The sequence below is a fragment of the Prionailurus viverrinus genome, chromosome A2 (genome assembly GCF_022837055.1).
Source record: "Prionailurus viverrinus isolate Anna chromosome A2, UM_Priviv_1.0, whole genome shotgun sequence".
Lineage (NCBI taxonomy): Eukaryota > Metazoa > Chordata > Mammalia > Carnivora > Felidae > Prionailurus > Prionailurus viverrinus.
In genome coordinates, this window is record NC_062562.1 from 70,813,823 (window position 1) to 70,835,896 (window position 22,074).

Below are 22,074 nucleotides of genomic sequence, written 5' to 3' on the forward strand. Positions count from 1 at the left end.
CTCTGCTTCATCACAGATCTGAGACCTTCTTGTTGTTAAATTCAAGGGCTTTTTCTCTACTGAATTCCCCTAGACCTCAGACCTATTTAAAATTCAAATGGACCTTCCCTCCTTTCTTGGTTTTTCTCACCTCATACTGAGGTTTTCTTTTCATACTTCACTTTCCTTCTTCACCCTGCCCCCTGGAAGTGCATAATTCCCAGCACTCAATCCTTGTCCCTCTGTTTTCCTCTCTTCCCCATATTCCCAGAGGTTGGGGGAGGGGGGAGTCCCTTCACCATGACCACTTTTATGCTAAAGACTCCAACATCCTGAGCTGTGAGCCATGCTTTCCTCCAAGTTCCAATCATAAGAAGAAATGCCAACTGGGCATTTCCAATTTCCACCTGACCATCTCATTCTGACCTGGATCATCCCGCTCTGTGCTAGATGCCAGCCATCCTCTCTACCTGACTGGCTATGCTCTGAAATTCTGGGCAAATGCCAATGGCTCTACGAATTCTATCAGGCACCCAGCTTGAAATGCTCAAAATCCTGGGAGTCATTCATGTACTCAGCAAAGTTCCTCTGAGATCCAAGGGCTTGCTGAGTCTGACAATCTTTCTCCGCCCTTCTACTCCAGCCAGATTCTGAATCACAGCAAATTTTCCTTGAAATTTTCTGTCATATGATTTCCTTCCTCTACATTTTCTCTAACCCACCCAAGTTCTGGATTGCATTACAGGATTACTGAACAGTTTCTGAGCCATCTGATCATTTGACTAAATGATGACTGACACTTGGTGAGGACAAACTAAGTATGAGGCATCATGCCAGATGCTGTGGGTATACTAAGGTGAACAAGATACACAGACAGCTATATTTGAGGTCAGAGAATGGAAAGTAACCAAAAAGTAAAGAGCAATGAGAATCAAGGAGAGGGAGATACCATTTCTAGAGAGAAAGCCCTGAGAAACTTTTCATGCAACAGTAACAACATTTGAACTGGATGGACAGGATTAACTAAATATACACAAGAAGAAAGACATTCATGGAGTCAGAGACATCAGGGCTTGCATCACCATTAGGCCCCCAATACCCTGTGACTTGAGCAATTTACTTAACCCTCATTTTCCTCATCTACAAAACTGAGACAATAATAGCATCTTGCTCCTAGGTGTCTTGTTAGGATTAAACAGATGCACATCAAGGGATACTGTGCAACAGATTAACTATATGTTTTATCTTGAAAATGTAGTGCTGAGTAGAAAAAAAAGAAAGAGAACTAGATATAAACTGTAACATAATACAATTACTAAAATTAAAAGTGTATTACACAGTGGTTGCCAGGGGTTAGGGGTGGGAAGGCTGTGACAAACAAAGGAGCAACAACAGAAAGGAATATTTTGGAGTAAGGGTCTAAATCTTGATTGTGGTAATTCACAGAACTGTACACCAAAAAAAATTAAAAAGCTAATCTCACCAAATGTAAATGTGAAGGGTATTTATACAAAGACAGTGACATATAGTTTCCTAAATACATGAAAACAAGAAGACAATCATTGAATACATTAGAACAGCTGTCTTTGAGGGTGAGAATGGGGATGAAGACCAAAAGGAATGAGAACATACATACAAGAGAGGAGCCTTGCACAGACCAACAAAGACAACATGTCACAAACAGAGGCTGAGAAGTCTGTTCTATGCCTAAGGTCTCCTCCTCTGCCCCTCAAAAGACCTAGAAGAGGGTAAGAAAAGGAGGGGACAGTGGGGCACCTGGGTGGCTCAGTCAGTCAAGTGTCCAACCTCAGCTCAGGTCATGACCTCAGGGTTCGTGAGTTTGAGCCCCGCCTTGAGCTCTCTGCTGTTAACATAGAGCCCACTTCGGATCATCTGTCCCCTTCTCTCTGACCCTCCCCCACCTGTGTGCATGTGCTCACTCTCTTTCAAAAATAAGTAAACATTTAAAAAAATGGAAAGGAGAATAAGTACAGAAGTGAGGAAGTGATAAGGAGGCAGAAAGTCAAGCAAGAAAAGGGCAGATGTGAAAGATATTATGGTCTCACTTCTCAGCAAATTCCATGAGTACAAGTACCACATCTGTATTTTTTACAATTACAGGCATAAAGCCAAGTGTAGAGTCTGGTACAATGTACTGTTTCATAAATTTTAGATCAAAATAAAGAAAAGAGCAGGATTTACGGGATGGAGTGTGGGAAAGGAGTTAGGAGGATGTCAGGCTTCTAGGCCATGGAAATGGACAGCACTAGTGCCCTTCCGTACAGGGTCCCATTAAGAGAAGCTTACATGGGTCAGGTGAAAAACAGCAGGTCCAGCTTGGGTGATACTGAGCTGGGAGTGCCTGTGGCACCTCTCAATGAAGATGAGCAATCCAGGCTTCCAGATAGATGGATTTGACGTTGAGGAGTAGGATCTGGTTGAACAGATCCATCTGGGGCATTCCTAAATCTGATCAATAAAATCTGTGGGACTGGATGAGCAGCCCAGAACAATGGTAGGGTGAGAAGTGTCCTGGGAAATGCAAAGTTTTAAGAAGCAGGCAGAAGAGAAGCCTAAGAAAAAGTATGAGAAGAAGTGAGCAGAGAGATGGGAAGAAATCCTGAGATATCATGGGAACATTGCAAGAACATTGCCGATAGTGTCAAATGCCTCAAGAAGAAAGTTTCCACAAAATTTGGCAATATGAGCTACTGGTGACTTTCAGCTGTAAAGTTCTGGTGGAACAGTGAGAACCATGTCAGACTGCAATGAGACTAACGTAAAAGGAAAGCGAGGAAGTGGTCACAGACGCTGAACCATGAGTGTTTAAGGCAGAAGAGAAGGGAAGATAGTTAAAGGGAATCCAAGGTCTAGGAATGTTTTCAAAGGTTGACAGGAAAAGGCCACTGTTGGTGGGCCAGGCATTTTAGGCTTAATATTAATGCAAAGTTCCTACTTTTTCTTCAGGACTCCTAAGACCATAAGAATTTAAGTGAGTCACAGGGGGTTTCACAATAAGGGGTCAGAGGCACCAGAAAGTGGTTAAGAGAAGTCAGCCCTGAAGTGAGGAAGGCCAGGGGATCAGGCAGTAGGGAGACTTACTTTTGACTTTTATAATTTTGTAGCTTTTGAGTTTTGTACTAGGTGTTTGTATTGACGTTACTACAAAAATAATTTTTAAAAATTATTATTTACGATGAATTTCTGTATAATGGTAAGAAAGAAGCCCGACTGCAGCAGGTTGAGAATGACTTGGGAGAGAGGAATAAAATGGAGAAATTACCCATGGACATCTCTTTCAAGCCTCCCTTTGAAAGAGATTGAGAACAGTAAGATTACAGTAGCTTGACAAGATGTCATGTGTTATTTTATTCTGAAGAAAGTAAAAACTAAGGCATTTTGAAATATTAATGAGAACGAATTAGTAGAAATGAGGTTAATAATGCAGGTGGTAAGGGAGATAACTAGGGAAGCCATAAGAGGTCTGAAGAGGCAGCAGAATTTGCAATTCAGAGTATGGACAGGGGTCTCATGGGACAATAGAAATGTCTTGGACTAGATGCTATAGGTTCCCTTTTTTCTTTCTATATCCAGCCAAAGCATGGGGTGGGGAACTGCTTGAGGGCAGGCCTGACTAGTCTAAGCTAATTGGCAAAATCTTGGTTCCTCTAACCCAATAATTAGTCCAGGAGTGGGCATGTGACATAATTCTTAATAAAACCTAAGGAGGCATTTGGTAGGACTTCAAAAAAAAAAAAAAAAAGAAGTTCCTACTTTTCTGGGAGAGCCACAGGAAGTTATCTCTTTCTCCTGCTCAAAGTGAATGAGGAAGCATGTAGCCCCAACGGGTTAACTGGCAGCCATCCCATAACCATAAGGGGAACCATCTCTAGGATAAAGCTAACACTTGGATAAGAAGCAGAGCAGTGAAACGATCCTGGATCCTCAAGATTGCCGAGTCACCAGATCAACCAGCCCTGAAGCCTGCCCTCCATTTGGACTTCCAAGATAAAAAAACACATGAAGTTGGATTTTCCTATGCTCACAGCCTGGAGCTCTCTCACTGACAGACATCCCTTCCACTGTGAGAAGAGTAGTAAGACAAATGGGAAGGTAGGAATTGAGAGAGATGATGTCTGATGGTTCTAATTTTTCTCTGTAAGGTAAAAGGTGGTCCAGATGCTAACAGTAAGGAGAGAGCAGGGAAGGGTGAGAAGACTGGACCTGGCCATCCAGGGCAATGGGAAAGGGGGCCTCCTGCAGCTACATGGGGGCCAGGCTGGCAGTGCTGAGTACCCACTTGAGGGTTTAGAGATAGCTGCAAGCTGTAAACAGCATGAAGCTATACCACTCACCTCAGACCACTGTCCTGGGTTTGGATTGGTGGATCAACAGGACAAGAGGAAAAGAAAAGTTAGGGACATCAGACCAAGAGTGGTTGAAGAGATGGACCCCACAATTCAGTGGCTTGGAAAGGAGTAAAGACAGGAAGAAGCTGGTTAGTCAGGAAAAAGAACAAAACAGCCAAGTGACTAGACATCTCACCAGATCAAAGAACAGGGACAGTGGAATGGAGAACCCCCAGGAGACAATGCAGAGAGTAAGTGTCCCCCAGAATAACACAAAGCAGGGCTCTAGGCCCAGCATCCCAACGCCGCCCCACTGTCCACTCCATGCCTAGCTCTTGACTATTGTTTCAGGATTAACTGCAATAGATAAATTCTAATCTAACTGAGGCTGGACAGACACAGATAAGAACTCAGAAGAGCCTAATTCCTCCTATATCACCCAGAGCCATGTGCACGTGGGCAGGTTGGAGGAGAAATGTTTTCAAGTTTGTGCAGATGTTTCTGAAAGCTCTCTAGGGAGACAAGACACTCTGTGAAAGACAAATGAGGAATACTGCAAGAAAAGCATTCCTTAAACTGGTCCTTTTAAAGAACTTACCTCTGCATTCATCTTGGTCCCTTCCTTCAGTGGCTGTGAAGACAAAAGCAGAGGTCAGGACTCAGATGACACCTGCCCCACACTCCAGGCAGACACTCCCCGCTGCCACCCCACTCTCTCCCACACTACTTACTGTCCACTGGCCCTATCTTCCCCAAATGCCTCCACCACCTTGAGCCCTCCAGTAAGGGGACCCAGGCCAGTGTCTGATTCTGAGGCTGCTGGTGGTGGACTCCCCTGGGATGTCATGCCCGTGATGTTTCTCTGAAGAAGGACATTTCCAACCCCCAGGCACACCTCCTATACTAGATGAGGGACTGTAAACACAATGCCATGTGTACTTAAAAGAATAATGCTTGTCCCAAAGCTAGTGCTTGGAGAGGATAGCTTCGGGTCTGCCTTTCTTTTATGGAGACAAGCAGTGCAGCAGGAAATACATACTTCTTTTTTTTTCCTCCCAGCTGACTTTCTAAAGGATGAAATTTATTACGAACAAACAGTTTGATAGGCTAATCTGAACCTGCAGCATTAAGGAGGAGGAAGGAAGGAACAAACAAGTCATCAGGAGTCGGAAGAAATGGGGAAGGAAAAAGGGAAGGGAAGGATAAACAGGAGAGAGAAGGAAAAGAAATAAAAAACTAGTACAGAATAATAGTGGCTCCAAACTTTAATGTACTCCAAGGACTGCTTGTTGAAAATGCATATTTCTGGGTTCTACCCCCAGTGTCTGACTCAGGAAGTCTACAGGGGAAGGGAGGCTAAAAATCGGGTATTTTCAACAGTCATCCAAGAGATCATGCACACATGGTCAGACAGCCACACTTGGAGAAACACTAGAATAGAGAGGCCTATAAAACTTAACTTTTTCATTTGTTTTTCAGAGCTGTTAGAATTGCCACTTTATTTCAACTAAGACTTGGGCAGGCAATGGCAGGGTGACTGGGTAACCAGAAATGACAAAGAGCTAAAGCCTCTCTAGCCCCTCTACCTGCGTGGGATGTCCAGGACGCCAATGCAGATGACTGCTCAGAGCTGGAGGAGAAGGAGGGCTCTCCAAGTCCTCTGGGAAGAAAAGGCCATGGTAGCCTCAATCCTTGGACCCATCCCTGAATTTGATCTTGTCCTCTTTCAAAATATAGAAAGAGTTGAGCACAGTGATGATAACCATGAATAAGAACAATGAAATAATAACATCAATTATTTGAAAAAACAAAAACAGGGGTGCCTGGGTGGCTCAGTTGGTTAAGTGTCTGACTTCTGCTCAAGTCATGATCTCTCGGTTGGAGTTCAAGCCCCGCATCGGGCTCTGTGCTGACAGCTTGGAGCCTGGAGCCTGCTTCAATTCTACGTCTCCCTCTCTCTCTGCCCTCCCCCCACTAGCTCGAGCGCGTTCTCTCTCAAAAATAAACATTAAAAAAATTAAAAAAACAAAAACAAAAACACTTGACTCCTGACAATCCTATGAACACCTGGGAGGTCACCTAGGCTGTGTGTTGAAAATAACCCATTTTCAGTAATTCCCCTCCCTTCTCTCTTCTCATTCCTCCTGTTTTGAGATCGGGTCTCATGACCCAACCTAGCCTGCACACATGCAATCTTTCCTTTAATAATCTGGAGGTTTCATGTTTCCTGAAAAAATATGAAAAAGGGAACTGCTAGAAGACAAACCCTAAAAAGCAGGAAGTGACAAAGTGGGTAAGCTTTCTTCTCAGATCTTGGGAGTCAGTATAGGTGTGATATCTTGTGCATAAAATATCTCAGAGGTATGACTAACACACTGATAGCAAAGTCAGGGAAAAAAGCCAAAACTAAGGCAAGGATGTGTGTTAAGCAACAGTCTTGACCACAGGGACTCCCCAGAGAACACACTTGGTTGCCCTCCCCTGCATAGATGCCCTATCCTAAACTCTATTGTGCTTTACTTATGTTCTTAACAACTTTAGTCTAAGCCTGCTTAGAGCTTACATGTGAGTGGAAAAGTCAGATAACAAAATGCAAAAATATGAGGATAATAACAGTTGTGAGCTTACTTGTGTCAACTACTTTATATTCACACTAACCCATAAAACCCTTGACAAAAAGGCCAACACTAACTCCATTTTACAGATGAGATACCTGAAGTGCAGGGTGGGTAAAAGCGTTTGGTCTTTCACAGTCAAGGCACTGTGGCACTGCACTGTAATTTTCAGACTTTCTGGTTCTAGAGCCAAATTCCAGAGTGCTCCGGAGAACTTTACAGATCCTGCCAGACAGCTATTATGACAAACAGGAGAATGAGTGTTTGCCCTGCTTCAGTCATGGGCTAGCCAAGCAGCCATGTCCAAACAGATTCATCATAGGCTGTGTGGCTGGACTTCATCTCTAAGGTCTGTTCCAGCTCTAAAATGTTCTGATTTCCACAAAAGGAAATTCAGATAACTCTTAAAATAGGCGGAACAATGCTCAACCTCAGTCAGTCATGATCACAGAATACAAATTATTATTTCACAATTATTTCTGATGCTCTATCAGACTGTCAGAGATCAAAATGTTTGCCACAGTGCAGTGGTCAAAGTGTGGGGAATAGACTCTCTGACAATATCAGGGGGACTACAGATGGGTATCATCTCCATAGTGGGCAGCTTAGCAATGTCTATTACAAATCTAAATTCAGGCAACCTCTGACATAGCCATTCCACTGCTTCCAATTTGTCTCCAATCCCCAAATCATATTCAAGAGAAATTAAACTGCCTAAGTCCTCTGTCTTCATAGAAACATTGCTACTACTTGCTCCTCACATGAGAACTTCCAGGAAAGTTTTCCTATAAAAAATGTCTACAAAACATTGTTAATAAACTAGACTGCTTCCCCAAAGAATCTGGGAAAGCAAAACAAAAGAAAACAAACAAAAAATGATTTGGAGAAATGCACAGGTGAGATCTGGCTCTGCCTTTCCACATCTTCCCTGCTCATCACACAGCTCTCTCTTCCTCCCCACTGTCTTGCCAAGACTAGTTAAGGTTTGAAAAGAACCCAGGGAGAATTTTATTCTATATTTTAATATATTCTTAAATATCTAAGACCTGATCCTATAACAAGAAGATTTAGGTTTGTTTGCTAGTTTATTTCAAGGGTTTAATATTTAAATGGTCCAACTTAAGTTGGGCCAAAAAAACTTAAGTTTTTGACTTTTAGTATTATATTTAGAAATACTTATAGACATTCTTTTTCCTTGATTTTTAATTCTTTTATACTTTTATATTTTAATCAATCTAAATAGTATTGTGGTGATGGCATAAGACTCTAACTATACTTTTCCCCCAAATAGTTGAGTTGTTCCCAAATCATTAATTGAATATTTCATCCTTTCCCCCAATGACTCATACATAACTTTTTATGAACACAGTTATTCTTTTTTTCACTTCCCCTACTGTGTCACTGACCTTTATTCCCATGCCTATAATATATTGTTTACATAACTGTGGCTTAACAATGTTTTGCTATCTGGCAGTTCAAGTTCTCTCATTAACTTGTAGAGTATTCCTATCTAGTCTTGCCTGTTTGGACTTACAGATTAATTTTAGAATATCTTTATCAAGTTAAAAACACAAAAAAACAAAAAACAATTTCACTGGGATTGTGCCTATCATTGCATCAAACGTATAAATTAAATTAATGTGAATTAATAGGTTTTCTCATCGAGAAATATATGGTATGCCTGTCTAGGAGCAGGCACTTTAAGAAAAATTACAAAACAGAAGAATATTGAGTTAGTTCCTGAATTACCACATAATAACAAATGATAGTTCAGGCTGCAGTGGTTCACTAGAAAGATAAAGAAAAAAGGCAACACTTTTGCATAAAAGACCTTCTTAAACCAATTTAAATTAGGTTTCTCCTTTCCCCTACTGTGGCAGGTCTACTAACTAAACAGAGGTGGAGTTTGAGCTTTGACCCCAAAATATGAGGCACTGAGGTACACACAGACAAGTTATCCCTCTGGGGGATAAGAGCCTGCCTGTGACTCAAGAGCCCAGAATTCTACACCTGGCATGGGCACCCACTACCACTCCGACCAAGGCCAACGTACATGGCCTCTTACTGCCTTGGTTTCTCCACCACAAGAAAGGAAAGGGGGCAGATGAACTTTACACAAACTTAGATGATCTCTACGCTCTCTTTCAGTGCTGACATGCTATAATTCTAACCCACTTCACTTCTATTTTTTCTTCTCCTCTGGCCTTAGCTTCCTCAGTGTTTGTCTTGGTTAACTGGAGGTTATTAGCTTCTCTCCTGGTTCTCTCCTGGGCAGAACTGTACACAAGTAAACTGGGACAAGGCTTGGGTTATCAGAACCAGGGAAGCTTTCTTGAACACTCCCTCTACACCTAAGCCACTCTCTTCCCCATCCCACCTTCTTGCCCCTCCTGCTCAATGTTCCTCCTATTCCTCATCACCATTTCAAAACGTTCTACCTTTTCTTTAAAGTGATCTTGATAGGGGCGCCTGGGTGGCGCAGTCGGTTAAGCGTCCGACTTCAGCCAGGTCACGATCTCGCGGTCCGTGAGGTCCGTGAGTTCGAGCCCTGCGTCAGGCTCAGGGCTGATGGCTCAGAGCCTGGAGCCTGTTTCCGATTCTGTGTCTCCCTCTCTCTCTCTGCCCCTCCCCCGTCCATGCTCTGTCTCTCTCTGTCCCAAAAATAAATAAACGTTGAAAAAAAAAATTTAAAAAAAAATAAAAAATAAAGTGATCTTGACATAATAAGAGAGAAAGGAGATAGCAGAAGTCAAAATACTTTTAAGGAATAAACGTCTACTGTATTGAAACTTGTAAGGATACATCCATTTTTTTTTTTTAAATGACTTATTAATTCAAATTGCAAGCAATGTGCAACTCAGTTTCAAAATCGGGTTGAGATCAGGACATTCTGGGCTGATACATGTTGTTAGGCATTGATCCCCCAGAAAGATCTGAACCTTGACTCCCTCTTACTGAAAGACTAGTTCTTTCTGTAGGAGGAAACCATTAACTACCGAAGAGCTGACCACAGCACAACTGAGGAGTGGGGGTGGACAAAGGAACACAGAGCTTCCACACAGGCAAAACGTGTAGGAGTAACTTTTTGTTTTTAATATTTTAAAAAGTCCTTACATACACAAAACAAAGCGGTGGTTGCCAGAGGGAAGGTGGGAAGAAGTCTCTAGCATGCTTTACTACCAAATGACTAGAACTGTGTAACTGAAGTTAACCGTCCTAGGATACTCAGCCCGCAAAACAATATAGACCTGCCTGTGCTATAAGGTAGCCACTTGACACGTACAGCTATGTAAATGTTAAATATAGGCCATTTCCATTACCACAGAAAGTTCTATTGGACAGCACTGACCTACTCTCTTTTTCACCCAGACTTATTTTGTTCTTACATCGTCTCTGTCCCCAGTATCTTAGTCATTTACTTTTTATATTTATGTGTTACTATTCTACGTGATGTTGTCGTAAACTACGTTAATTTATTTGTCAAACAATTCAGGGTATCAGTACTTCGAAATATCTGTGTATATATTTAACCCTGTTGCTGCTGAGAGCTCAGCCTTAGTTTTTTAGAGCGCACTTAATTCACGTAACCCTCACAGGGGTCTGTGAAATACCTGATACTTCCCAGTTTCCCAAGAGGAAAGTGTGGCGAGGAGAAGCTACGGGGCTTGCGCAGGATTCGTACCCGAGGAGCAGAACCCGGCCCCGCACATCTCCTGTGGGCCGAGCTGTCTCCCCCACGTTGGAGCTGCCTCGACAGAACCACTGGCTCAGCCTCAGTCCCCTAGGCTACACCGTAGATGTACGCAGCACCAGTCTACGTAAAAACCGAAACCATAAACTCTTCTTAGATAAAAAACAGATTTTTTAAACACTCTTGCATTTTGGAGGAAGCCCCTTCCCGAGGGAGCTCGTCGCGATCACCAAGCCTCCGGACTGCTACCTTCCCTCTGGGCCCAGCGGAGCGAGATAGGAGGCGCTGAGGCTGCGCCTGCGGTTTGGGGCTTGGGCCCGAGACCGCAGGGCCGGCGCCGGCCTCCGGGGGGCCGCGCTCTCCAAGCTCCTAACCCGAAGGCATTATCAAAGCTGCCCGCGACCCCCACTCCGCGACGGGAGCCTTACCTGCCGCGGGGCACAAAGCTCGGATTCTGCGCGCAGCCGCCTTGCTGCCACCTGACCGCACTGCTGTAGGAGGCGGGAGCCGGGCTCGGATTGGCCGCGGCGCCGGAGGACGCGAGGGCGCGCGGGGGCGAGGGGGTGGGGGGAGAGCAAATGGGGCTGGGAGGGGAGGGGCCCTGTCTCCCGCCCGCTTCTGGGAGAGCCCGGCTCTAGCGTTCCACTCCGCTAGAGGGCCGCAGGGCTGGCTGTGAACCTGAGCTGCCTCTAGCCTGCCCCTCGGACTTCTGCCTTGCTCCGCTGCGGGGCCATTGGGAGCTTGCGAACAGGAGGAGATGACCTTAGGCCGTGCTCGGGACCTGCGAGGCCTGAGGGGGAAAGGGGTGGGGGCCTCACCGAGTGCTCTGTCCCTCTCCTTGGCCGCACCGCAACCACGTGAAACCTGCTCGGTTCTTTTTGGGCCCAGACCAAAGAGGCAGCAAAACTTTTTTTTTCTTTTTTCTTTTGGTGTTTCTTCCATTACCATCTTAATGATTTTAAGTGCACAGTTAAGCGGTGTCAAGTACGGTAACATTGTGCGATGATCACCACCATCCATCCCCTGTGTTGATCTTGTAAAACGCAAACTCTATACCCATTAAACAGTAACTCCCTTACCCCCTGCCAAAAGAACAAAAGTATATTATACTTTTTGTCTTTATTATTTGACTACTCTTATGTTCCTCCAATAAGTGGAATCGTGCAGTATATGTCTTTCAGTAACTGGCTAATTTGATTTAACATAATGTCCTCAAAGTTCATCCGTACTGTAGCATACTGCAGAATGTCTTCCCCTTTTACCACTAAACATTTAAGTCTTATCCATTCATCCATTGATGGACACTTGAGCTGCTTCCACAGTTTAGTTGTTGTGAATAATCTTGCTATGAAAAGTGGTGTACAAATACCTGAGACCCTGCTTTCGGTTCTTTTATATAAAGTACATACCCAGAAGTGGAACTATCAGATCATATGGTAATCCTATTTTAAATTATTTGAGGAACCACCATACCGGTTTCCATAATGACTAAACATTTTTACATTCCCACCAATAACGCACAAGGGTTCCAATTTCTCCACATCCTTGCAAACACACATTTTTCTGTTTTCTTGATGGTAACCATCCTAATGGGTATGAAGTTGTGTCTCACTGTGGATTTGATTTGCACTTCCCTAATAACTGGTGATGTTGAACCCCTTTTTGTGAGCATATTTTATCTCTTCTTTGGAGAAATACCTATTCAAGTTATTTTGAATCAGGTTTTTTTGTTGTTGTTGGCTTTAGGAGTTCTCTATATATTCTGGATATTAATCCTTTATCAGAGATACGATTAGCAAATATTTTCTCCCATTCTGTGAGTTCCTTTTTTTTTTAAGAGATGGAAAGTCATTGAGGGTTTTTTTTAAGTTTATTTATTTTGAGACAAGAGAGTGAAAGTGGGGGATGGGCAGGGGGTGGAGGGGTGGGGAGAGAGTCCAAAGCAGGCTCTGCACCACCAGAGCAGAGCCCAAAGCAGGTCTCAAACTCATGAACCTCAAGATCATGACCTGAGCCATAGTCAGATGCTTAACCAACTAATCCACCCAGGTGGCCCTATGAGTTACCTTCTTACTCTGATGATAGTGTCTTTTGATACAGAATATTTTTAAATTTTCATGAAGTCCAATTTCTCCAATTTTCCTTTTGTCACTGTGCCTTTGATATCATATCAGAAATCATTGCCAAATCTGATGTCATGAAACTTTTGTCCTATTTTCTTCTAGAAATTTTATTGTTTTAGGTCTTATTTTGGTCCTTGACCCATTTTTGAATTAATGTGGATATTCAGTTTTCCCAGCACCATTTATTGAACAGACTATCCCTTCCCCATTGAATGGACTTGGCATTCTTGTCAAAAATTATTTGAACATATATGTGAGGGTTTATTTCTGCAGTCCCTATTTTATTCTGTTTAGTCAATATATCTGTCTTAATGCCAGTACTACACTGTTTTGATGAGCTTTGCTATGTATGAAAAAGAAATCATGGGAATTTTTTGGGACTGAATTGAATCTGTAGATTACTTTGGGTAGTATTGACACTTTAATTTCCATTTATTTATGTCTTCTTTAATTTCTTTCAGTAAGGTTTTATACTTTTCATTGTGCAAGTTTTTCACCTCTTTGGTTAATTTCTAAGTATTTTATTCTTTTTAATGCTACAGAATATCATCATCTTTTAAATCTATTGAGACTCCATTTGTGGCCTAGCATCATCTGGAAAACGTCCAATGTGTACTTGTGAAGAATGTGTATTCTGTTATTGTTAAGTTAACCATTCTGTGTATGTCTATTAGATCTAGTTGGCTTATTGTGTTCTTTAAATCCTCTATTTCATTACTTGTATTCTGATTGCTTTATCCACATTGTGAGTGGGGTATTGATGTCTGCAACTATTATTGTGGAACTGTCTATTTTGCCCTCCCATTCTATCTATTTTTGCTTCATATATTTTAATGGTCTGTCACTAGGTACATGAATGTTTATAATTATTATATATTCTTGCTGTATTGAAAGTTTAATTAATATATATTGTCCTCCTTTGTCTCTTATAAACTTTTTTGATTAAAGTCTGTTTTGTCTGATATTATTAAAGCTACTTTTGCTCTCTTTTGATTACTATTTGCATGGAATATCTTTTTCCATCCCTGCACTTTCAACCTCTTTGTGTCTTTGGACCTCATATGAGTCTCTTGCATGTGTTTTTATCCATTCTGCCAATCTCTGTCTTTCGATTGGAGAGTTTATCCATTTACATTTAAAGTAATTACTGATGAGGAGGGACATACTTCTGTCACTTGCTATTTGATTTCTACATACCCAGTAGCTTATTTTTGTTCCTCATTTCCTACATAACTGTTTTCTTTTTTTAGTTGACTTTTTGTAGTGAAATGTTTACATTCCTTCCTCATTTCTTTTGTGTATATTCTATAACTATTTTCATTGTGGGTACGCTGGAGATTACATTTAACATCCAAAAATTATAACACTATAATTTGAATTTATATCAGCTTAACTTCAATAACATACAAAAACTATTCTCCTTTGCAGTTCTGTTCCCTCTTCCTTTTGGTTGTTGATGTCACAAAATTATTTCTTTATACTTTGTGTGCCCTAAAACATAAACTAATGATTTTTAAAAATCGTCTTTTTTTTAAATGTATTTAATGTTTATCTATTTTTGAGAGAGAGACACACACAGAGTGAGAGTGGGGGAAGGGCAGAGAGAGAGAGGGACACACAGAATCTGAAGCAGGCTCCAGGCTCTAAGCTGTCAGCACAGAGCCTGATGCAGGGCTTGAACCCATGAACTGGGAGATCATGAGCTGAGCCCAAGTCACGTGCTTGACCAGCTGAGCCACCCAGGTGCCCCAAAATATATTAGTCTTTTAAATTATATAGACAATATGATTTAGACTTACAAACCAATGTTAAAGTAATACTAACTTTTACATTAATAACAAATTTTCTTTAAATATATTAGTTTCTTAAATCATATGGAAAACAAAAAGTGCAATTACAAACCATTGTTATAATAATAGTAACTTTTATAATCTTGCATGTGTTTACCTTTGTTGAGATCTTTATTTTTCTGTATGGCTTTGAGTTACTGTCTACTGTCCTTTCATTTCACTCTGCAGGACTCTGTTAACCATTTCTTGACAAGTATGTCTGGTGGTCACAAATTCCCTCAGCTTTTGTTTATATGGAAATGTATTAATTTCTCTCTCCCTTTTTTTTTTCTTTCTCACTTCTGAAGGACAATTGTTTCAGATATAGTATTCTTGGTGGATTTTTTTTTTTCATTTAGCATTTTAAATATATCCACCCACTGCCTTTTGGCTTCCAAAGTTTTTGATGAGAAATCTGCTGATAATTTTATTGGGGATCCCTCATATATGAAGATTCACTTCTATCTTGGTTCTTTCAAGATTCTTTTGTCTTTGCCTTCTGAAAGTTTGACTACCATGTGGGTTGGTGTGGGTTTCTTTGAGCTTATACTTAGAATTAATTGAGCTTTGGGGACATTTATATTTATGTTTTTCATCAAATTTGGGAAGTTTACAGCCAGAATTTATTCAAATATTCCCACTGCCCCTTTCTCTATTCTCCTTCTAGGACTACCACAATGCATATATTTTTCTGTTTGATAATATCCTGCAGGTCCTTTAGGTTTTGCTCACATTTCTTCAGTTATTTTTTTTTCTCGTCCTCATACCCATAATTTTCATTGTCCCATCTTCAAATTTGCTAATTCTTTATTCTGTTTACTGAAGTCTCTCTCTGAAGCCCTCTAGTGAATTTTCAATTTCAGTTATTGCAGTTTTCAGCTCTAGAATCTTTTCTTGTTTTCTTTTTAGGTTTCTATCTCTTTGTTGGTGTTTCCCTTTTGTTCATGTATCATTTTATTTACTTTACATCTTCCTTTAGTTTGTAGGAGGATTCTCACACAGAGAGTTGTGACACTAAGGCTTTTCTTTTCAGGAAGCAATTTTATTCCTGCAGGCACCACTCAGTTGGGTTCATACCCAAAGAACTGAGCCCCAAACGCCACGTGGCGAGTTTTTAATATATTTTTTACTTCTTTGTCTCCCATAACACACAAACATGCAGTCTGATTAAGTGGTCTCATGTTACAAGGTCGTGAGGGATGTTGTCACCTACTGGGATAGCCAGGTTGCCTTGAGGGTTTTTTTTTTTTTTTTTTCCTTAGGAGGACCCTACCACAAGTTCTCTGGACGTATTTAAGACAATTGTTTTGAAGATATTTCCAGTATATCTATCTTTTTAAAAAAAATGTTTATTTATTTATTTTGATGGGGTGGCAGAGAGAGGGAGAAAGAGAATCCCAAGGAGAATCCACATTGTCAGCGCAGAGCTGGACATGGGACTTGATCTCATGACTGTGAGATCATCACCTGAGCCCAAATGAGTACTTAGATGCTTAACCAACTGAGCCACCGAGGCTACCTTTTTCAAGGACAATTTCTATTAACTTTTTTCGGTTGAATGGGCCATATTTTCCGATTTCTTTGTATATCATTTGATTTTTTTGTGGAACACTGATCATTTGAACTTAATAGTGTGGTAATACTGGAAATTAGAGCCTCCCCCTTCCCGAGGGCAGGCTGATTTTTGTTATTTTTATTGTTTTTGTTTATTATTTTTAAAATATTAATAGGTTGCCTCTATGGTGAAGATAAGCCTGAGGTGTAAATTTAAGGTCTCCTCAGGTGTTTTTAGAGCCTTTCTGTGGGCATGTACAATCACTTTCTAATTTTCCACATATACGCAGTTGCTTTTTTTATGTCCTAGTCTTTAATATCTGGCTCCCCAAAGGGGATGAAACGAAAAAAGAATGGGGGGAAATGGCAGTGGCCCTTTAAATCTGCCAGAAGTCACTTCAGTTGAGGTTTGTAACAGTGAAAGGAATTGCAACAATAATGGCTACCCACCTCTCTGCCAGAACTTCTGTGATTATAATTGGCAATCAGTGACCAGAGTACAGATATTTTGAGGACAAGCTTCTGGCTTCTGCAAGCTCCAAATAAGCTGCTACAAGAACACATGCCCACCTGTCTGCCACGTGGCTGGGGATAGGAGATGCGCAGCTACTACTGTGCTAAGAGCTGAAATTAACTGAAATTCACCACAATTTACCATCCACATCTTTCCTTCTAAGTTGCAAGCCTTCTTAGGACTCAAAAATTCCAAAATAGTTACCTTAGACAGATTCTGCCAGTGTAATTATTGTCTAAATTGGGGAGACTGATTTCTGATGCTTCTGAATCTACCATCTTCCCAGAAGCAGGACTCTGGCCTTTAAGCTGACTAGTTTTTTTCCCTCAACAAAGAGTTCTTATCCTTTATCCTATGACCTAACAATCTTGCTTAACTAAATGAGGTTTTCATTGTGTGTGGAGAGAGAAGGCAAACCTTTTTTATCTTGGTTTTAAATTTTTATCCCCAGTCCATACCTGTCTCCTGAACTCCATATTTCTCTATCCAGCTCTCTATTTAGTCTCAACTCTTGGGTGTATCAAATATATGTCAGTCTTAACATGTTCTAATCCGTGCCCCTGAACTTTTCTCCAAAATTTATCCTTCCCGTATTATCACCATATCATTGGCAACTCCATCCTTCCAGTTGTTCAGGCCAAAACCTTTCGTCTTATCCTGACTCATCTTTCTTTTCTTTTTGATTTTTTTAAAAATTTTTATTCAGTTTTGAGAGACAGAGAGCATGAGTGAGGGGCGGGCAGAGAGAGAGGGGAGACACAATCCGAAGCAGGCTCCAGGCTACAAGCTGTCAGCACAGAGCCCGATGCAGGGCTCAAACCCATAAACCGTGAGATCATGACCTGAGCCGAAGTCTGCCACTCAGCCAACTGAGCCACCCAGGTGCCCCTCATCTTTCTTTTCTATCCCACATCTATGGGTCAGGAAATTCAGTTGGCTGGATCTTCCTAGCATATCTAGAATCTGATTACTTCTTACATTACATTACATCATCACCCACCTGAGTCACTGAAGTCTCCTCTCTGTTCTTCCTGCAGTTTATCCCTCCTGCAGCACAAGAGGGACCTTAAAAAAAATGAAATATCATGTCCCTTCTCTGTTCAAACCCTCCAATGGTCTCCCATTTAAATTAGAGTAGAAGCCAAACACTTAAAAGACCCTACAAAGCCCTATATGATCTACTTCTCTGTTACTCCTGCAACCTCATCTACTATGACCTTCCCCTTGGATTGCTCTGATCCAGTCATTCTGAACTTCATGCTCCTCCTTGAGCAAGACAGACAGGATTCTGCTGTAGCGTCTTTGCACTTGCTGATCCCTCTGTAATGCATGACTGATTCCCACTCTTCCTGATCTTTGCTCAAATTGCACCTCAGTGAGAACTACTCTGACAGCTCCATTCAAAATAATCACCTGCTCTGCTCCTGACTTCCTTAGTTTACTATATCTCTTCCCATAGCACTTTCACTTTCTAATGTATTCTATTATTTATTTATTATGTTTATTATTTACTGCCTGTCTCTTCTATCCACCTTAATTCTTTCCTCTTGTGCCATGATATATAACTTTTCTTAAAAATAAATAACTGCACAAAAGGATGCCATATTTTCACTGGCAAAGCTTAGGTCACTAAACTCTGGGATCTGAATGCAAGGTCACTTTAAATAATCTGTATGGAGAAGTGGTTCCCCAAAAATGGAATGCTGAATTCTGTTACTAGGATGAGAGATGCTGGCTAAGCAAAACTCACAGATGTTCACTTGCTGAGTCAGACTAGCATACCCAGACGAATTTTGAAAAAGCCTGTAAGAGGGGCCATATGTGTCCTCACATATAAAGTGAAAGATGGAACCACTAACATCCTAACTTTCTGGTAATGATGTGTTACAAATGTATTGGCTTACTTATTTTAAACCTTATGAAGTCTGATTTTACTTTCAGTTTCTATGCCATTTTTGAATAGGAACTTCTCAAGGTACAAGGTAGTACAGCCTGAAGAATTCTCCAGCCTAAGGAGTCTGGAGGTGGTAGGTTTTGGGGACAGTAACAGACTTCCTTAGGCCACAAGTAACAGAAAACCCTACTCAAACAGCATTAAACATATAAGAACCTTTTTTAGGGCTCCAGTTCCATTTCTCTAACATTCTCTTTGCATACCCCCCCCCCCCCATATGAGTAACAGATTTTGTATCGGTTTTGGTTAAAACAAAAGGATACACTAGATGTAAAATTCTAGGATCAGATCTCCAAGATAGAAGAAGGAATCAAAGTGAAGAGATGATTTGGCCAAGAAATCTCCAATGAGTTCTTGTTGTGCTGTGACTTTCCCTTCTTCCCGTTTGAGGGAAGCTGCAGCCAGGCTATTTCCCTACTATCACACCTACAGGCTACCAGAGTTCAGCTGGGGAACTTGGTAAGTATGTCAGTGCACTTGGGGAACTTTCTGGACTGTCATCTGTCTCCCATCTGGGAGAGACAGGATTCAGACACTGAGGCAGGCAAGCCAGCTGTGTGCTGCTGTGGAGTTGGTCAGCATACACAGAGGGTCAGTTCATAGGACAAATTTGAGTTTCCTGTTGGTATGGGCGATGCAGGAGGGAGAGTCCTCTTGGGTCCAATCCAGTAAAGCTGGCTGAAAGGAGAAAAAGATCCCCTCAGCAAGAAGCTGGAGGTGAATGTCAGATTTGTAGAGGCCAGGGAAGGAGTCACAGTACATCTGCCTTTGACTTTCCCAATACAAAACTTCCTGTAGACTTAGCCCGCCTTTGATAACTTCATTTTAGAGTAGATCAAAACACATTAGCTACAAGCTCCAGCTCCCTCCTCCAAAGACCTCTGAATGCAATTTTAAGCCTCTGCAGCCCATTGGTTAGAACTAGCCCATGGCTTCATCTAACTGCTAGACAGACTGGAGAATATAGGGGACCAAATGGAATATTTAGTAGGTCATACTCTCTCTGCTATCTAAGGCCATAATGTCATCCAGCATTCTACAAATATTTATTGGGCATATACTATGAGAACTGGTACAAGGCACTGGGAAAACGTGTTAAAGAAATAGTCCTAGGGGCGCCTGGGTGGCGCAGTCGGTTAAGCGTCCAACTTCAGCCAGGTCACGATCTCGCGGTCCGTGAGTTTGAGCCCCGCGTCAGGCTCTGGGCTGATGGCTCAGAGCCTGGAGCCTGTTTCCGATTCTGTGTCTCCCTCTCTCTCTGCCCCTCCCCCGTTCATGCTCTGTCTCTCTCTTTCCCAAAAATAAATAAACGTTGAAAAAAAAAAGAAATAGTTCTATACAACAGAGTTTTGAGAGTGTTGTAGCTTTGGAAGTATGTCAGGCGAAGTCAGGAGAGTGCAGTATCCAGCATACTGGATACTGTTTATGGCCTGTTTATGAACGCTTCTAAGATACTGCCTGAGGAGGGGGTGTTGCATAAGGTCCTGTATATGTAGGTAGGAATGATCATGAAAAAAAAAGGAAAATAAATGCAAATGTGACCTTATTTATAGAAACAGGTGGGGGAAATTTGAGGACATTGGAAATATATCTACATAGTCTAAAATTTTGAACGTTGGCGGGGCGCCTGGGTGGCGCAGTGGGTTAAGCGTCCGACTTCAGCTCAGGTCACGATCTTGCAGTCCGTGAGGCGAGCCCCGCGTCGGGCTCTGGGCTGATGGCTCAGAGCCTGGAGCCTGCTTCCGATTCTGTGTCTCCTTCTCTCTCTGCCCCTCCCCCCTTCATGCTCTGTCTCTCTCTGTCTCAAAAATAAATAAATGTTAAAAAAAAAATTTTTTTTAAATTTTGAATGTTGGCAACACAAAGTTGGGAAGGGATTACCATATTATCCATTATAATGTGAATGTCAGATTTGTAGAGGCTGAGGAAGGAGTCACAGTACATCTGCCTTTGACTTTCCCAATATAAAACTTCCTGTAGACTTAGCCCTGCCTTTGATAACTTCATTTTAGAGCAGATCAAAACACATTAGCCCCAAGCTCCACCTCCTTCCTGAGAAAAAACAAAAACAAAAACAAAAACTTGTGCTCTTAAAAGAGTTACATCTGAATCCCCTTTAAGATTTGGAGGGATTCCTCCTTTCCTGGAAATACTGCTTAAGAAAACTGTCTCCATTTTATGCTATTTAAATTGTCTACCCAGAGAAATGGCTCTCAACTATCTGCCTCATCATTTACCTCTCTACCCCTTTCTTTCCCTTAAGGTTCTTCCACAATTGACATTGGGCTGTCTTTATTGGCTCCTTGTATTGGCCCCATATTTTCTTTTTTCTCTGCAAAATATACTAACTAATGCTAAATACTCACAGTTCTAGTACGGTACCCACTTTTATACCAACCCCCTGGGCAATACTCACCAAGCAGTAAATGGACTGTTATAGGTTGAATGACATCCCATAAAAATAAAAAAGATCCGTTAAAGTCCTAACTCCCAGGACCTCAGAATGAGACCTTATTTGGAGGTGAAGTCTTCAGAGCTATTCAAGTTAAAATGAGGTCATTAGGGCAGGCTCCAATCCATTATCCCTGGTGTTCTTATGAAACAGAGGAATTTGGATACAGAGATAGACATACACAGAGAGAAGACACGTAAAGACAAAGAATTGGAGTGATGCCTCTACAAGCCAAGGAATACCAAAGATTTCCAGCAAACTATGTAAAGCTAGGAAGAGACAAGAAAAAAATATACCTTCTACAGGCTTCATAGAAAACATGGCCTACTGATACCTTGAATTCAGACTTCTAGCCTTAAGAGTTGTGAGACAGTAGCTTTGTACTAAGTGATCCCAGTTTGTGGTAGTTTGTTATCTCAGCAATAGAAAGCTAATGCAGTCTGTGTATGTCAATGACAGTTATATTAATTATCATAATAATGTTATTTAAGTAAATATATATAAATATATTTAAGTAAATATATATAAACATATAATGTTATTTAAGTAAATATATATATTTGAATTCAAATATATATTTGATATAATTCAAATATATTTGAAATTTATATTTATATATATTTCAAATATATATGTCCAAATATATATTTGAAATATATATCAAAGAATTAATGTAAAAAGAAGCTATTGTTTCTAAGATTTAAGTTGAATGCTTTGGAAAGACTGGATAGGAGTGAGTCAATGTGAGGGGCACCTGGCTGGCTCAGTTGGTAAGGTAAAGCATGCAACTCTTGTCTTGGAGACGTGAGTTTAAGTTCCACTTTGGGTGTGGAGACTATTTAATTTAAAAAAAAACAAAAACAAAAAACCAAGAAGTGAGCCTATGTGAGGTTCAGCACTCAGATTACTTTGAAAGTATTTCTCCTTTAAAGAAATAAAAACTGGACCTCTTTCATGATGCTTGGTGTCATTCGTGCAAGAAAAATGCTAATCCAAACAAATGCCTTGAACCTA

General features: G+C 41.2%; 1 protein-coding gene across 3 annotated transcripts in view; it reads right to left on the reverse strand.

Annotated features, from left to right (window-relative positions):
• The window catches only part of BLVRA (biliverdin reductase A), a 52,208-nt gene extending 41,015 nt beyond the window's left edge, over window positions 1–11,193 (reverse strand). Inside the window, exons 1-3 of one of the 3 annotated variants that reach the window (XM_047842577.1) lie at window positions 11,063–11,079; window positions 5,915–6,051; window positions 4,927–4,959 (exon numbers count right to left, since the gene is read on the reverse strand). In XM_047842577.1, coding sequence (XP_047698533.1) covers window positions 4,927–4,938 — 12 coding nt within the window. In that variant the 5' untranslated portion in view covers window positions 4,939–4,959; window positions 5,915–6,051; window positions 11,063–11,079. Of the gene's footprint in view, window positions 1–4,926; window positions 4,960–5,914; window positions 6,052–11,062 lie in introns of all 3 variants that reach the window. The other 2 variants (XM_047842566.1, XM_047842584.1) reach the window with 2 other exon arrangements.
• Window positions 11,194–22,074: the final 10,881 nt, after the last annotated feature.